At 35.1% G+C, this 17,107-nt stretch overlaps 1 protein-coding gene across 1 annotated transcript; it reads left to right on the top strand.

Moving 5' to 3' along the window:
* The first annotated feature begins 280 nt into the window (after window positions 1-280).
* Window positions 281-16,615, top strand: LOC150087484 (trissin receptor-like). The gene is made up of 3 exons (XM_090372100.1): window positions 281-444; window positions 6,535-6,827; window positions 15,302-16,615. Exons 2-3 carry the CDS (start codon window positions 6,596-6,598, stop codon window positions 16,540-16,542), a joined length of 1,473 nt encoding a protein of 490 aa, XP_090228226.1. The 5' UTR covers window positions 281-444; window positions 6,535-6,595; the 3' UTR covers window positions 16,543-16,615.
* The last annotated feature ends 492 nt before the right edge of the window (window positions 16,616-17,107 follow it).

Here is a 17,107-nt window from a genome sequence, read left to right on the forward strand (position 1 = left end):
GATGATGATTCCCCCTGTGGGTGAGGAATGTGACACTTTTTTTAACCATACGTTATAGTTAATTAATATGCTCTATGAACCCTAACAATTTAACTCCCACTTTATCTTATAATCCCTGATGGAAACATTTCTATGGCATATCATCAACGTACGCGCGTGCTTCTTGAAATGCTAATCGTAGATGGCGCTGGTAAGAGCATACACCAAAGTGTGAACATCATCCTGGACCGGCGATCGCACGAGGGAAGTTGCTCTAGATGTGCGCTTGCGCACGCTTTCACTGTGTCTAGTAACTGACAGAAACAGAGGGATGTCAGTGCTTGGGAGTTTTAGTTTCAAGTGAGTTGGCTGATCGCTGAGAAGGGAAATATTGTGTTCTGTTCCTTTTCGTGCCTATAAAACATTCTTATTGGCATTATGGATGCTCTTTGAGTTCTTCTTCGGGTAAGCGAAAATCCCCTTTTGTTTTTTAGCTTTAATTCCTGTTCATATTTCCTAAATTCCTATTTTAGGAAGTACATCTGCAACAAGGAAATTGATCCCTATCTATTTATCTTCTATCGATCTGTCTTTTACCGTTTATTTTTATAAAATTTGCCCTTTTTAATCTTAATATTCTTAACTTCTAATATTTCTTTAAGCTGGCAATAAAGTTTGATTTTTATGCATGAAATAGCTACCGTATTTTACAGACCATAAGACGTACTCTTTCATAGAAAAAAAATCACCTACAATGAGAAAAAATGAGACTTCATTTCCCTTTTATAAAATTTCAATAGTGCTTACTTTAACTATCTACAAAGTTTTATATGTGTTTAAGGGAAACAAACCTCAATAGGCTTCTTTTCCTCAAATATTATTGGGGACTTAGTTCTGTAGGGTCAGCGACCCTAATGATCGCACTATTTTAAAAGAGAAGTCATTCTGTATTATCTTTGTTGAAATCTTCAATGCGGGGAGGTTATCCGACAGTTAAGGAGCATCTTCAAATATTTGTCTTTGGAAATGTAGCAAACGTAATTCAGCATGCAGTTCCATCAAGATAATGGCTCCAAGAGGATGCGATATTCCCCTAACATTAAAAGCTGGTGCAGATCTCCTCTAATGAGCGATTAGGGAATGTTAAAGGCTAATTTACCAGAGAGGCTATTACTCATTTTGTAAGCTACAAAACATTCTTTGAAATTCATTTAAGAATTCTTCAAATTACCGTATTTTACAGACCATACGACGCACTCTTGGAAAATATCACTAAAATAACTTCTCATTGAACGAATTGTTTTGCTATAAGCGGTTTATTCAAAATTCCAGGGATTGTGAATTTTTTTTTGTCCACCGCTGTATATTTAGCTCAAAATCAAATTAAAATGGCAGAAAGATCGGTTAATCCCTATCAATATGCTTTATTGACTCTAAATTTGATCATAGTGGGCCTAATAACTGTTTCTGATCGTTAGGGTGAGCATTTATAATAATTATAAGATTGTTTACAAACCTCAATTATTGGATAAGCAGTATTACTTTCGCCTTCCTACTGAAAGCTCCCTGCATGCAGTATTTAGTGCTGCTCCTATCAGTTTTAAGAAAGCATGCATAAGAGCAGTCGAATTGCATTGGTGGCATTTAACGGATTCTTTCAAGATTAATGAATCATGAGTGAATGTCTTGATAACCTTTCAGTTGTCTTCATCCCAAAGATGTTTTTTGTTCCTTCATTTATTTTTAATACAAAACGTGTTCTTGCTGAAAAATCTTCCAAGATTTCTTTCAGCAATGCTATTAATAATTCCAAGACTTGGCAAAGTGCCGGGACTTTAATGACAACAACGCAGGACGTTATTCAAATTACTTTATTAAATATTCAGCTTGATGGAGCTTGCTGTGAGGAAAGACAATGAGCCAAGTAATCAGACGAAATCTCTCAAGGAAATTTCTTCTGAGAGGTTGCAAAAGCAAGGTCATCAAGATTGTCAATGTTATCAAACACATTTGGGTTTACAGAATTCGATAAAGATGTTTATGGGAACAGTAAAGGTTTCTTTAGTCACTGTTAGGACATGCTCCTAATAAAATGACCAGCATAGTGTATATGCAGTAAAAAATAATCAAATCTATAGGTTATCACGATTGGGGAATCAGCGATCACATGGTATGATCACAGGTCCCTTGGTATCAGATAAATACCATACTCTTTGATGGGACTTCCTAGTCGACCTGGTCATTGAGAAGACCGATCTTGAGGAATGAGACAATACATTAAAGCTAATTGGGTATCAACAGGAAAGATCCAGTGCCACTTCGATGATTGGGCTGGAGTGGTGCCACCAATGGACTGTGGAACATTGGGAAAAAGATAGTGGTGGGATGAGTCTCGATTTACACTTTTTGCAGCAACTGTGGGTAAATACATAATGGGATCCTTATGAAGCCTAGACTCTCTTGTGCCACAGTTTGAGTGATGGCACGAAGGGGACTAGATGGGCGGCTTCTGCAGGTGATATAACAGTATACGGATTATGTTTATTTGGTAAGGACTGGGTTCGCTCAGTCCTTACCAAATAAACTGTTAGAAGGTTGTGTTTACTTCAATGAATATTTCTATTATATCTGGCCAACTTCTCCTGCAAAAGTTTCATTTTTACCTGGATTACGATTGTTTCTTTCATGACGTAAACTCAACTGTCCACCGTGGAAATATTGTTTCCGATTATTCAAGAAACATTTCCAAGATTTCCAGCATCTCCCTGGTCGCCTGATTTTCCACATCTGAATCTGAGAAAGTCTGGGATACTTGTATTTCAGAAAGCGCAGCCCGTCTTCGAAGTTCTCTACCGACCACAATCCAGCAGCTGAAATCTATCCTGATGGAAGAATCGTCAAATGTGAAGCTAAACTCCCTCAGACTGTTTCTAATTTTTTGGCCAGTGAGTATATATATAATGCGGCTTATTACCGAGTTAAGTTCAGCCCAGCCGTTTATGAGAGTGTCAATCGATAAACGTCTAGGAGCAGCATCAGCTATCAACTTCCAGCAGTCTTCTTATGATGCACGGGTGACGTAAATCTCTCTTTCTCTTAAATGGGTTGGTAAGAAATGTACAGCATTGAAAAACCGAAGACAAAAATTGGCCTTATTTATAAAGGGGTTTAGTAAACATTGAAGTATCCTCCTTAACTCAAGTTGTTGAGAGTATTTTGGAATTCATTTGTTGGAGTTATAGTTAGACACATTTTTTTTTTGATTCATTCCAGCAGTGAGGCTATGGAAGGTAATTGAATCCACTAAGAAACCAGACTCCAGTCAGCATAGAGTCAATCGACACTGTAGAACTAAGTAACGTTGTACAGCTTGTTATATCATCTACCATCTGACCATTGAAAGACAGCTGTGACCTTCCATCGGTATTAGACATTAATCTGAAAAGATCAGGTTATGGTAATTGCTCTTCCAGCTAGCCAGTAATGTTAATTTATTATGTTCGTGAATTGCGTGTTTTTTCTGGTCGATTTGTCTGTTTCCGGGAGGGAAAACCTAGCCAACGACGCCTAAAACCGACTAACTTGGCCACAGAGTGAAAAAATCCATAAGTTCCTCGCATCATTGAAGGGATGTTCTAGAAACAGATATTCCTGTCTACTGTAATTCTCCTTTAGGCTACTGCTAACAACATAGATGAGATCATTGGAGTTTGATGTAATTTAATAACTCCTATCATGATATATATTGCCTGCGGAGGAATGTAGTCGTGGCTTAATGATATCTCCATTTTGTGAGTGTCAGCTAAAATACTTTATTGCTGAACTGGCCAAGTTTATCGATTGGACTCTGGCAGAATCAGTTGTTCGCTGAGTCTGGAAGCTAGGTTTACGATGTCCTGTTCGAGCTCAGAACTAATTGAGCTGCTACCTTAGAGAGACTCTGTTATGGATTTTCTATGATGGAGGCTCCTTATTTATTGAGGAATCTGTATATTAATCTCTGTGCGAGAAAAAATAAGTCTCTTCCTGTTGGAATAAAGCATATTGATGGTAGTACTGATTCCAAACAAGCATAATTCAAGTTTTGCATTAATATTTAAGTTAATTTATGAAGAAGAAAATTGAAGATTCCAAAGCAAATTTAAAGATTTACATTTTTGCGAACTGGAATTGTGGTATTTAAGGATATGTTGTCAACGTATTGAATTTGCATACGCTTATAAAAGAATATTGGAGTTTGATGATCCCAATAGTTTGTAAAATAACCTTGAGTATCCAAAAGAGGAATTATTCCTAGCTGTCAGTGATAATCCTACCTCCTTTAACAGGGGGTTAGAATTGTACTGATCTGTTGACACCGAAGTGCACTTCTTCCAGGGAAAGCAACCTAGAAGACGGTTGACGACTTTAAATTGTTGTCTTTGAGTATCACACAATGGGATAAGGGTTTGAATTCCATTGTGGGAGGAGAAGAAGGAATTTATAGAGGACTCTGGGAAAATATTCTCACTTTCAAGGAAGTTATCCATCAGAAATTTGTCCACGCTAACCTAACCAGTACTATAACCATACCACCATCTCCTGAAATTGGGAGCCAAAAGACATTACTAATGGACAAAAATGGAAGATTTGTCTACATAGCCAATATACCAAGAAAACATTCGCCATTTTCAGTCCATTCTAATGTCTGTGGTATTTTTAGCCTCTTTTAAATTTTAATAAAAAATCTAGTACTAGCTATTTGTATGATGAAATGAATGAATAAACGACCTTAGGATATCTTCATCTGGAGCGATGCCAATACTATATATTCCAATAACCATCTTAAGCCGCAGTGGTTTCAAGTTATTTCTTCAATGTGAAGGATGGAGTTCTTTCAAATATGATAATTTTGAGATTTAACCACTTTGTTTTTAAAAATGCGTCAACTTTTGAAAAATGCTAATACCACAGACATCTCCACTCCTTATTTAAATGTCCTGGATAATCATGCCATTACAGAGATAGTAAATGATGGGTACTTTGTATTGATCTACATTAAAATGCAATTCATCTGCGCTCAAAGAAAATCCTGGTGGATCATGTTTTTATAGAATAAGTTTCTTTTAGAATTGCAACGATTTACTTACGCCTGTTTCTCTGCCAAAACAACATAGCTACACAGAAATTTCTTAGATAAATAATGCCAATGGGATTCAACTACCCATAATGGAAGGTCTTGTACAAAAATTCTTATTATGCGGTGATTTACCATCAGAATTCAAAGACAACAGAAGCTTTAACTAAGAACAAATAATCTCTACGGATCAAATAGCACATTACTCGAAATGGCTTTTTCTAAAAATCTGCAAGAGCAATTGATGAAGAAAACTGAACTCTTTCTTTGCGATATGAATTTCTCAGGGGACATTAGAGCCAGTTAAGGAGTAGAGTGAGGGTTTAAGATTGTATAAAGAGAGAAAGAAATGAAGAAAAAGGCTAATGTCACGAAGGCTAACGTCCTCAGGAAATTTCTTTTTCTGTTTCTACTGTTAAGTTGCTCCTGACGATTTTAAACCGGCATCAAACCCAGAAATAAAATCAACTTTATCATGATAGTGAAGTGGATCTCTTATTTGCGGGTTTGTTTCCAACTAACATAGAGAAAAGACTGCGGAACCCTACATCAGCGACTAAAGCCATATTCCTCAAGGATCAGTCTGTAAATTGCGTGAGATCTGTGGTCGATTTTCTGTTTGCTGGACACACAATCCAAGTTTCCGGGAGAAAAAACCACGCTACCTTCGCTTGAGACCGACTAATACGGCCAAATTGTGAAAAAGGCCCATAAAAATTGCTCACGTCATCGGCAGGACTGGAATTCAAATCTTTTCCATCTGGTATGGGGAGGATGCCGATTCTACCAACTGTGCTAACCACGAGGGCAAGGTGATGGTATCAGCAGTGAGAATATCTAGTGTGTAGGGTGAGAAAAATCAATTCCAACTAAAACGATCCCTTGAATATATTTTACCAGTTTTAGTGTATTTAAGAATTATCAATCCAATATGTGTGTTCGATCAGACAACATACGGTGGGATTCTGCAACTGGCTTCCTATTGGTTATTTTTTCCATTTTATTATTTCTACATCTTTCCTAACTACGTAGAAAATAACATTTTATTCATAGTTAGGAAAGAGTCTAGAGTCAGCAAAGTACTGTACTAATGGTTTGCAAGTTCCATTTGTTTTAGATCAGCAAAAAACAGCTTTGATTTGCCAATATTTTATCGAGGACATCTCCCAATGTTGCCTGTAGCAACCACTACGTAGTTCCAACATTTAAAAGTAAACTTCACATGCATCATCATTTTATGAACTATTCATCGTAATTGGTATAAATTTGCTTTGCTTATTTAAAGAGTTTCGAAGTTGTTAGTAAAGATCAATGATCCTAGCTGTTGGTTGATTCATTGGATTGTGCCCTTAATATAATTACTATTTCAGGGGACAACAGCGCGATCTTTCGGAGGTATATTTTATTTTTAATTAATTCTTATTTGTTCTTTGTTTCAGATTTCAATAAACTTTAGGAGGACATCCAGATTCAGAAAATACAAAGGCGTGTGGCATCATAATGCTTCCACCATTGCCCCTGCTGGACAGTAGAGGAGAAAACAATTTGGAAGATAAATTGTGCGATGTATGTTCGCTAAGAAGCTTCTTTAATGATACAAATGCTACGGGATTTAGTGAAACAACACTATTGTTTTCCAGCAGTGACCCTGGTGACTATATATTCAACAAGTTGTATGTCAGAGTATGTCTAGTGATAGCATACTCTTTTGTCTTTTGCTGTTGCTTTTTTGGTAAGTCATCGGATGTTCGGTGCAGTTAAATAATAAATTTACTTATGAATAATTAACTACACTGGTCAAAACAATTAGTGGACCACAGCATGTGCAAATGATGTTTTGTGAACACAGTGGCACTTATTTGTCATAATGTAGTTGAATCTAATTTCCGATCATTTGTCAAAAACGTTCAAATAACCTTTCCAGGGGAGTCGTTCAGCACTCGTTTCGTTTCAATCTATCTTCCATCCATGTACAATTCAAGAACTGAAGCCCTTATACTGAAAATGCCGTCTCCCCTCTGTTTATTAGGAGATTTTTAATGGACATCATCCATTAAGGGGTTCCTCCTCCTCAGATGGACGAGGACAGCTCATTGAAGTGCTACTCGGCAGACAGTATTTAACACTGAATATTTCTCAACCAGTTACATCCATTTTCCAATAGGGTCAAATGTTATCAACCACTGCAATAGATCTGTTCATCTGCTCTCCGATTCTCTTCCCATTTATTGAGAGGACCACACTCGACAACCTTTTCGACAGCAACCAGTATCTGTTAATATGTAAAATTTAAAACTCCTCACTCCATAACAGCAGAAACCCCGAAAAAAAATGGAAAATTTAGAAATATTGCACAAAAATACTGTTTCTTTTTACGACCAGTTTATCCAACTCGCAACTCAAAATACGAATAGCTGAAATGGTTTTCATTCTTCAGTCTGAAATAAGAAGTCGTGGACTTGTTAATCACTGGTGGAACGAAAAATATAACAAAGCAAGAAACAGTTCCTTACCTGTAACCAATTATTCACTGACTCCATAACCACCTCAAGGATCAGTCCATGGTCTTAATGGGATTTACTATATAATGCTCCAACATATCGATCAAAAATCCATAGAGAAATCATTATCCTCACTGCTAAATGTTTCCCATCGGATCTTTTCTGAATATTCCTTTTCCAGTTCCTGGCATAATCCCTATATAATTGCAATCCTCAAACCAGAAAAATCATTCTGTTCTTCATAATTATTGATCGATTTTTCTTATAAGCTGCTTGAATAAAACTATGGATAAAATGATGCACCATCAATCTGGTATCTTAAGTTCATTCACTCCAAATGCTCGTTTTGTTCTGCCTTGAACTTATTTAAATTGTCGAACTCCACTACGATGGAAGTTTTTCCCAACTATCAACCACCCGCTGGCTAAAGGCAAATTTCCGCACATCTATTCTACAATTGTCTTTCTTCAATTTCAATTTATGCCTCCTCAGGTGAGTAATCTGAGCAAGAGGAAGAACCCATCAGCATTGAGCTTTCTCGATCCATTCAAGGCATTATACACCTCAATTAGATCACCGCGCAGGTGCTTAGTTTCCAGACGCCGCAATTTGCAGAACTTAAGCCTTTCTTGGTTACAGCAACCCTTTGTTCCATTCACTAATCTCGTTTCCCTTTAGGAAAGAATCTGAAAAAATTTGGTTTTCGGAAAAGCAGATCATAATTAATCTAATTATGATACCACATGATGAAATGCCATCTTAAGCGATGTCCATTCTATTGATATGAGAGAATTTATTGTATTTAACATTTTCTTCAAGACAGACCCTTCCAAGTCCACTATCGGTAGTCTCTCTCTCTCTCTCTCATATACAAGAAGGTCCACAACACTTTGACACTATTTGCAAAATAAATAAACAGTATTCCGAACACTGTCCATTCATATCGCTGCTCTGATGATCTTGTGAGATTTAAACGTCAGATCTAAGCTGATGCGTCTCCATAAACATTGGCAAATTATATTTTGTTCTGTCACAGACACTGGCATACCGGGAAATCAATGCACCTTTAGCTTCAGTACCAATAGGAGTAATCTTACAGGAAATGATCCTACGCAATTTCCTCTCAGATCTACAAGCACCTTTATCTCTTTGCCATAATATAGGTAATGACCCAAACTCTGATTTTTTTTTTTCTTCTTTTCTGAAAGGAATTCAACTATATGTCCTCTTTTGACTGCTCCCATAGGAGTCATCATATGTAGTCTCAATTATGTTGATAGGTGCAATATAGTCTAAGTAGCCATTCTTCCCACAATAAAAACAACACATAAAATTCCAGGAACAAAAAGCATCCAGAATTTCCTTTCATATTACCGCACGTATCTTCGATGAGCTCTTCTCATCTCAGTTTATAAGATAGAAAGAATACCACAATCAACTCAGACAAGTGGACAACTGCTCATTTATTTAAGAGACTTTGCCATAGACCAGTAACAAGTTGCCTGTTATTGCTCTACTTCAAAACAAATGGAACGACCAACTGTTTTGTTTTTCTCTCATTTATTTAAAGACTCCAAGCCTGATGAGAGACCAAGTCCTGAAAGAGGCCATCATAACAGTATCCCATCTTGTAAATAAATGGTAGATTAGTCATTTGTTTAAAGGTAGCGCAATACCAGAGAAACTCGTTGTCTGAACTGCTTTGATTTTTAGGGGCATTAGCAGCTTAACCATATTATGCATTATACAGGCAATAGTGAGTTCGAGGGACGATCTGCATGTCATGTGACCGAAACCCCACTGAAATCTGCTAATCACAGCCCCTTGAAGTGGTCTTTAGGAACTCCTCCCAGACCTCGGGACTGAATAATCTATCCAGTGATTCCTTATTGTTTTGATCAGTGTAAATAAATTAATTAATGCCCAGAAACTAAAGGACAAAAAGAAAATCAAGTTAAAAACATATTTGCACTTTCAGTTTGTAAGGCAACCTAGGTTATGGTTAATAATTTTGAATTCATTTAACTGTTTGGTATTTAAGGAACTAGCCTTAATAAAAGAACTTTCATTGGGTATTCATTTGTTTTGACTAAAGTTTTAGCGTTTCCTTTTAAAAACCAGACAGAAAATTGTTCCTTCGTTATATAACTTCAGTCTTGACGTTTATGGACACACTGGTTGCATAACAATTTATCCACCGTGCTATTCAGTTGTTGAAATAATCGAAAGAGCAAATGATTTTTTGATTTCTTAAAATTTTCTAACAAAAGTTTTGCAATTTATGATAATGACCTACTTTGAGAGAATTCTTTCAATTTGGCAAATGTATTCATTTCACGAGAAAGGAAACTAATCTATTTAATGGAATTTTTTTCGCCATTTTCTTAAAGTTAAACACAGCACATCCGGGTCATTAATTCCCTGCTAAGTCTTATATATTTCCTCAGGGAGCAATGGAAGAAAATTAGGTTATTAAAGGAGACGTTGGATAGGAAGTTTACAAATGGAATCCAGTTCCTCTATAGAACAATAAAAACAATTATACGAAGCTGATTCAAATGGAACAGCAAACGAGAGAGAGAGATAATATAACAGATGAAGTTTTTTTTGAACTCTTGTTCTGTATTCGGTACTCACCAGAACTTGTTCATTGTGAATTTTTGGATGGTCCAAGACTTTAAGTTCTAAGAGGAGAGATGTCATTTTCCAATAAAAGGTGATGAAAAGACATGGATTTTTGTAGGAAGAAATTAGAATAAATACAACCTTAGTTCAAAAATTCAAGTACTTTGAAACCAATAAAAAATAGGATATTCTAATGAGTAAAAATAAATGCCTTTTGGATTATTCTGTTCCCAAGGATTATTCTTTGAAATTAATAATTTTATATCCAACTTGTCAAGATAACTGCCATAAGCAGATCTTCTTATTAATAGCAGTTATTAAAGGATTAAAAAATTGTCTAGACAAGGCTATAATCAGATAGATAAAATTTATCACATCTTTGATTGCAAAAGTTTCGTGGTAGTTCCCCAGTAAACGATCTATCGTTATTGACTTTTATCGTTGTAGATAAAACAAATATAGCTGACAAACTGAAAATTGCAAGTAATCATCTTTTGCCCTTTAGGAGACACTGATATCTCAGGTTTTTCTTTTAAAAACTTTCGGAAGTAGCCTGCTTTTTGGCAGTTTTATAAAAGTGATTTATGCGCTGGCAGTTAAAGACATGCCATACTGCAAAGCATCGTGAAGATAGACATAGTGCTTTAGTGTTTGGCGACGTGCTTAGAGAGAGAGAGAGAGAGACGATAATAAAAACACCAGCAGAGACCTGTTTATTCAAATGACTTGGTGAACGGAAAAAGAAGTTTGTTGTAAAAAGTCATTAACTCAAGAGAGCTTTAGAGATTGTAAATTACCTTAATGGTAAGGGGAACCTTAATTACCAGTAATTACCAAAAAAGGCTTCCTAAGAAGGCATTGACCGGTAATACTAATCAAGAAAATATCGATAAATTTCGGGTAGAAAATTGGTTTGTTTAAAACAGAATTGAATGAACAGAATAAGAAGTACCTAGCTTTTCGTAGCTAGCTAGCTAGCTAGTCATTATAAAACTGAATGAACTATTTTAAAAACTAGAACAGCTGGCTGTTCCAGTTAGAATCGCCGCCCTCCCCACACTGGGTAGAAAAGACCAGAGTTCCAATCACGTCGATGGTTTTTTCTCCCGGAAACTTGGGTTTTTCGTCTAGCAAACAGAAAATCGACCCAGAACACACACAATTTACAGACAGTATACACGGAACAATACGGGTTTAGTCGCCGATGCTCCTAAAACCTTATTACAACGACAACAGCTGTTCCAGTTTTTTAAAGTTACTGTTACTGTATACATTGCTTTCGAAATGTAATCGTAAGTTTCTATTCTCTTCGATAGAAATCTCTCTTTTCTTTTGAAATTCTAACAATTTGATGTATAAATTTCAGTTTCTTTTCCTGACCCTACTTGATGTTTTCAATCAATAGACATACTTCTTTCAAATGCATGCTTGATTTAATTTTTGATTAGAATTTTAAAAAAGTTGATAAAAAGTTGATAAAAAGTTGATTAGGATATGATGGGACTTGAAAACATTGTTTCATCAAATCTCTCTTTAATTGTAAGCTGTTATCTAAATTCAGAATTACTTAAGGTTTTCAGTTTTAATTTATATCCAAACCAAAAAATGAACCTCTTAGTTAAAATATTGCTTTAATTTTAATGATTTCTTTGGAAATTAAGCATTATTAAGCATTAATGGAAAATTAAGCATTTAATATTTACTTATTACGCCACTATCATGTCTCTTTGTAATGGATCATCTTTTCTCTACGGCCCACAATGTCTGTGATTGGCGTGTATGGCTTAGGATAGGTGGTCATTGTAACCTGTCCTGACATGCCATTTCATTTTGATGCAACTGGGTCTCAGTATTTTTGGAAAGAAGTGAATACATTTGGCTGAAGATAACCGCAGAAAGCACTTTGCACATGTTTGATATAGAATACATATATAAAAGCGAAGAGGTTTTCACTGGAATATATGTTTGGACAAGATCTTAGATAATGGATAAAGAAGAAAAGATAATCTGACGCGCAAAATTCGTTCAACCTGAAAACAGCGGAAGTGTTTTGGCACTACTCGATCTTTTATCGATTTTCCTTCACATTTCTTTAAGGAGAAAGTAGAATGTTTCGCTACTCTCTTCGCTATTTTTGGCACTAAATACCAATTTCTCCATCATAATTTTGCTGAATATATTCCATGTCAGTTTAATTATCACCCCATTGTTAATTTTCCATGGTCAGACTAATTGGCTTTGACAGCTCATTAGCCAGGAACAGGACGAGCCATTTTGTAAACGAAATTGGTGAACGACTCGTTTAGGGTCATTGATCTGGTTTAATGACCAAATCAATAATTTTAATTTGCCATCGTTTCAATGTTTTGTTTACAAATGTAACTGCGATCTTCAGGGATGAGTGACCGAAAATATCAACTTCCTGTTTCCCGATCAAAATAGAAAAGAAAACATCGAAGAATGCATTTATCATTAAGGGAGTTGATTATCTTGTATGATGTTTTTATTAACTCACAAGAATAATTAAAACTTTTTGTTAAGGTGTTAACTACTCCTTAACAGTTCCTTGATTGTACAAATTCAGCTCTATGTATATTTATATCTGAGGCGCATTGTTTTATATGTTTTAAATCGGTGTTCTGTAGATTTGATGATAAACTTAAAGTATCGTATTTTAAATTTTTAAATGTATCTTTGGCTGAACTAGTTTCAAACAAATATGGTGTCATAAAATTCAGTATAATGAACAAACTAATCGATGCAGCATTGGTTGTAAAATATACACCACTAATAATCAGGGATTATAATCAAACTTAAAGGGGTTTTTCAATTTCTGTTATGTAATTAGAGGCAATTGACCAAGGCGAAAGTTTTTGGTGAGTTTAAGACTTTCAACGTGATTAGATCTTTTTTTAAATCCTTTTTTAAAGAAAAGGATCTAAAATTACTTAGTGTATTAGTCTGGAATAGCAGAAAATGTGCGCAGTTAATGAACTGCTTCTTTTAATGACAGCATAATTCGTAGAGAGACGACGAGTTAATTGCCATTTCTAAGACTCTCAAAGTCATCTTAGTGTGAACCTTAGCTCCTCCATGTGAAAAGTTAGTAAAAAAAATTTCTCTTCCCATGAACAATTTGTTACTTAATAGGACTTACCACTGAGAGAATTTCTAGAAAAATGTCATTTTTCCTTAGTAGTGTACCATGATGATGGTTTTGTTAATCATTAGAAGTCTTCCTTTCTGGTCTGGAAGAAAAAACTACCAGAAGCCCATTAAATATTAGCACGTAGAACGGGATATGTAATTTTTCGAAATATTCTTATTATCTAAATCTTTCTTAGAAACCCGAAAGTCATTAGGATTTCTCTTTTTAAACTCATTAACTAAATTATTCTTTCTTCCGACTTTTGCTGTCAGCTTTTAATAGTCTATAACTTTTACAAATTAATTGCGGTCTGTCGGCAACGTGGGAATTATACCAGCAGATCGTACATACCGATATCTCTAAAACTAATTTTAGAGAAAGTAAAACTGTTTCACAATCTACTTTATATTTTACTTCCTTATTCAAAATTCTTAGTTATTTTTCGCTCAGAGAAAGGAAAAACAGTGTATTGTAGTGGGCAGGGATGAAAAGGTATGAACGTATTTTCGATTACAGATAAAGATATTCATCATCATCATCATCAAAACAATGTCTGATTTCGTAAAGTTGCTCACAATCTTCTTACTACAGATTGTATTAGAACATGTTAGGACGAGTTATAGCTCGTACTAAGATGTTCTAAAATTTCTTTGATTTGTTTAACGAGAATTTTAAATTTAGCAATATTTTTACGAAAAATATATAACAATAATTTAATTGCTGAAATTTTAAATTCATGAAATGCATTTTAAAAGCAATATTTTTTTTTCTAAACATTATTTTTAGTGATTTCTGAAATAATTCAAAATGTTATATCTCTAACAGACTGTGAAATAAATAAATTAACTTTTATTTGATTTTTTGAATTTTCTAAGAATTTTTGCATTTTATTTTCGTCCGTTAGGCGTCTACAATCCATGGAAAAGTACTTAGATGACGTCTGCTTCTTAAATTAGATTTACCTTCATAGCTGTCACGCGCTATGACGTCAAAAGTCAGATTTAATGTTTATCTTATTAAAAAGCAAAATATATTTTCAAAGTTATTGACAGTTTCGTTTAATAAATCTTTACCCTGATATTTTAAATTTAATAATAAATATGTTGGGAGAATTTATTTACGAATAAACATATTTAGCAGTAATAAATGAACCCCGATAGAGGGCTAGTGACACTTTAATAACAGAATTTGTGATATTGGTAAATGCAGTAATCGTTTGGCAAGTGGTATTAATTAAAATAATTTAATATTTTTGATAAATTCGAAATATAATTAAGATTTTTGTCTTATTAATTTGTGTATCGTCTAAATTTTCTTATTGTGGAATACTTTGCATATTAAATACTCAAATGATGCGCAGTTAATTCTCTCGAGTATTATAAATCCATACAACCATTTTAAGTTCCAGACACCATCGATTTTCTGTCCAAACTAACTCGAAAGGATTTTTGACAGCCAAATTATGACCTGTCCGAAGGCGAATTGCTTTATGTTTGAAGAACGAAATAAATTGAACATATCGCGTTTTTTTTGATATCAGGCTGTAGTTAGCTGTCCATATTTTGATATCAGGCTGTAGTTAGCTGTCCATATTAATTTCCTGGCAAAAGAATATGTCAACTGTATTCGTCTTTACACCTATGTTTATAGGTACAGACCATAATGCTCGAAAGATATTTAAATCATGGCTACCACTGATATAAAAATAAATGATTCTGGGCATCGGATAACTTATTTTTTCATGTATTTTTATATTTATACACCAGATGGCGGAAATGAAATTGTCCCTACTACAAGTAGGCCCTAAGAATACATAGCGATCATTGAAAAAAAAAAAAAAAAATCATTTAAATTATAGTTTTAGTATTGTCACCATAATATATTTTTAAATAAGATTTTAATAAAAATCGTCTTTTTTTTTTTTTTTTTTAGGGAATCTAATGGTCATAACAGTAGTCATTATTCATCGGAGAATGCGCACAGTCACCAACTTCTTCCTGACTAATTTAGCATTTGCTGATTTCTGCGTGGGACTATTTTGTGTTTATCAGAATTTATCCATCTACCTCATCGCTCATTGGGCCTTCGGTGATTTTCTCTGTAAAATGTACCATTTTGTGCACAGCCTCAGCTATACGGCATCCATCGAGATCCTAATGGTAGTGTGCATCGAAAGATATTTGGCCATCATCCATCCGATGTGGAGTAAACGTGCTATTACAATCCGAAGACTTCGAATCGTTATTATTTGCGTATGGGTACTCACTGCAGCTTATTGCAGTCCTAGATTGATCATGTATGCTACCATTCAGGTACCTTCGGCTAATGGCGACCAGGAGACTTTGTGTATTTTGAAGCGGTCATTATACGACTCGAAGATTTACGACTTAATCAACTTTGTTGTGTGCTTTTTAGTGCCTCTGCTTGTAATTACAGTCCTCTATTGCATCATTTGCATCCGATTGTGGAAGAGTCACCTACCTGGAACAATGACTCCATCAAAGCATTCTTTTACTCCCAGAACACAAAGAACTTGTTTGCACTTCGATTCTTTCGGGGAATTAAAAACTGTGGTCAACTGTGACCCCAAAGGATCCTTGACGAAATGCTCTGTGGTAGTTGACCGCGAGCTCCAGTGTAGCTACCTTTCTACCCCAAGGTACAGCACGGTCGTGTACGATTGCAAAGACTCAGAGGGGATTGATAAGCAAGATGAATACTCCCATACGCTTACGACTCGTAGAAATTTCAATTCTCCGATAGAAAATCAACACTCCTTTTCAAATAATTCAGCTAACTCCATTCTGCGTGCCAGACGAAAGGTCATCCGTCTATTGATCGCTGTTGTCGTCGTATTCGCTATGTGCAACTTACCTTTTCACGCCCGAAAACTATGGCAATATTGGTCACCAAAATATGACGGCACTAGCTCAGGATCGGCGATTTTAACGATCAGTACAACCCTCATCTTGTACATGAATTCGGGAGCCAACCCATTTCTATATGCCTTCTTTTCGGATAAGTTCCGTAAATCCATGGCAGACGTCATCATGTGCCGCTTAAAGAGAAGAAGAAATCTTCCCAGTCCTATTCGCTCAACTGGCCCTTATTCTCACTCATTTTTTGCTAATCCTCCAGCCAATAGGGCCCGAAGTGTTCCAAATACTCCTTGAAGAAACTTCAATTATAATCTCTGTAATTGTACCATGTAACTTGAAAAATCAATAAATATGATCGCTTTGTTTATATCAATGTGGTTCTATTTTAATCAATTGTTCTGCCATTCTGATGTTGAAATAATCGAAAATTTATTTTAATTTTCTAAAATTAATCTTACTGTAATCAAACAACAAAAATACTTTTTAAAGTGACTCAGTAAAATATATAAATTTTAGTATAAAACATTTTATTAAAATTTCATAATAAGATAATTACGAAACAGCTTTAAAGCTATTAAAGAAATCCATTTTTGGTTTTCCTACAGCAGCGCCTCTGGTGGACAGGAAGACATCTGGAAACTTAACGAAAAAGAAACAATGCATTAGATAAGGAATGTATTTATTTAATGCATATAAGGAATTTTCTATTAAAAATTCCTGTCTCAGACATTTTTTCATGATTTTCCCTATCAGTGAAATCAGATGGCCCGGTTTATAGTTATCAACTTCGCTTTTAACACCACCTCTATCGCGTGGCGATAATATGACACTTTTCCAATCCAAGGAATCACTTCTGAAT

The sequence above is a fragment of the Mastigoproctus giganteus genome, chromosome 4 (genome assembly GCF_048544385.1).
Source record: "Mastigoproctus giganteus isolate SK-2022 chromosome 4, ASM4854438v1, whole genome shotgun sequence".
NCBI classification, from domain to species: Eukaryota; Metazoa; Arthropoda; class Arachnida; order Uropygi; family Thelyphonidae; genus Mastigoproctus; species Mastigoproctus giganteus.

Bases quoted from the DNA above. Each gene is read 5' to 3' on its own strand.
- LOC150087484 (XM_090372100.1), top strand. From the start codon at position 6,596: ATGCTTCCACCATTGCCCCTGCTGGACAGTAGAGGAGAAAACAATTTG. The intron at 6,828-15,301 runs GTAAGTCATCGG...TTTTTTTTTTAG, and splicing joins CTTTTGCTGTTGCTTTTTTG to GGAATCTAATGGTCATAACA.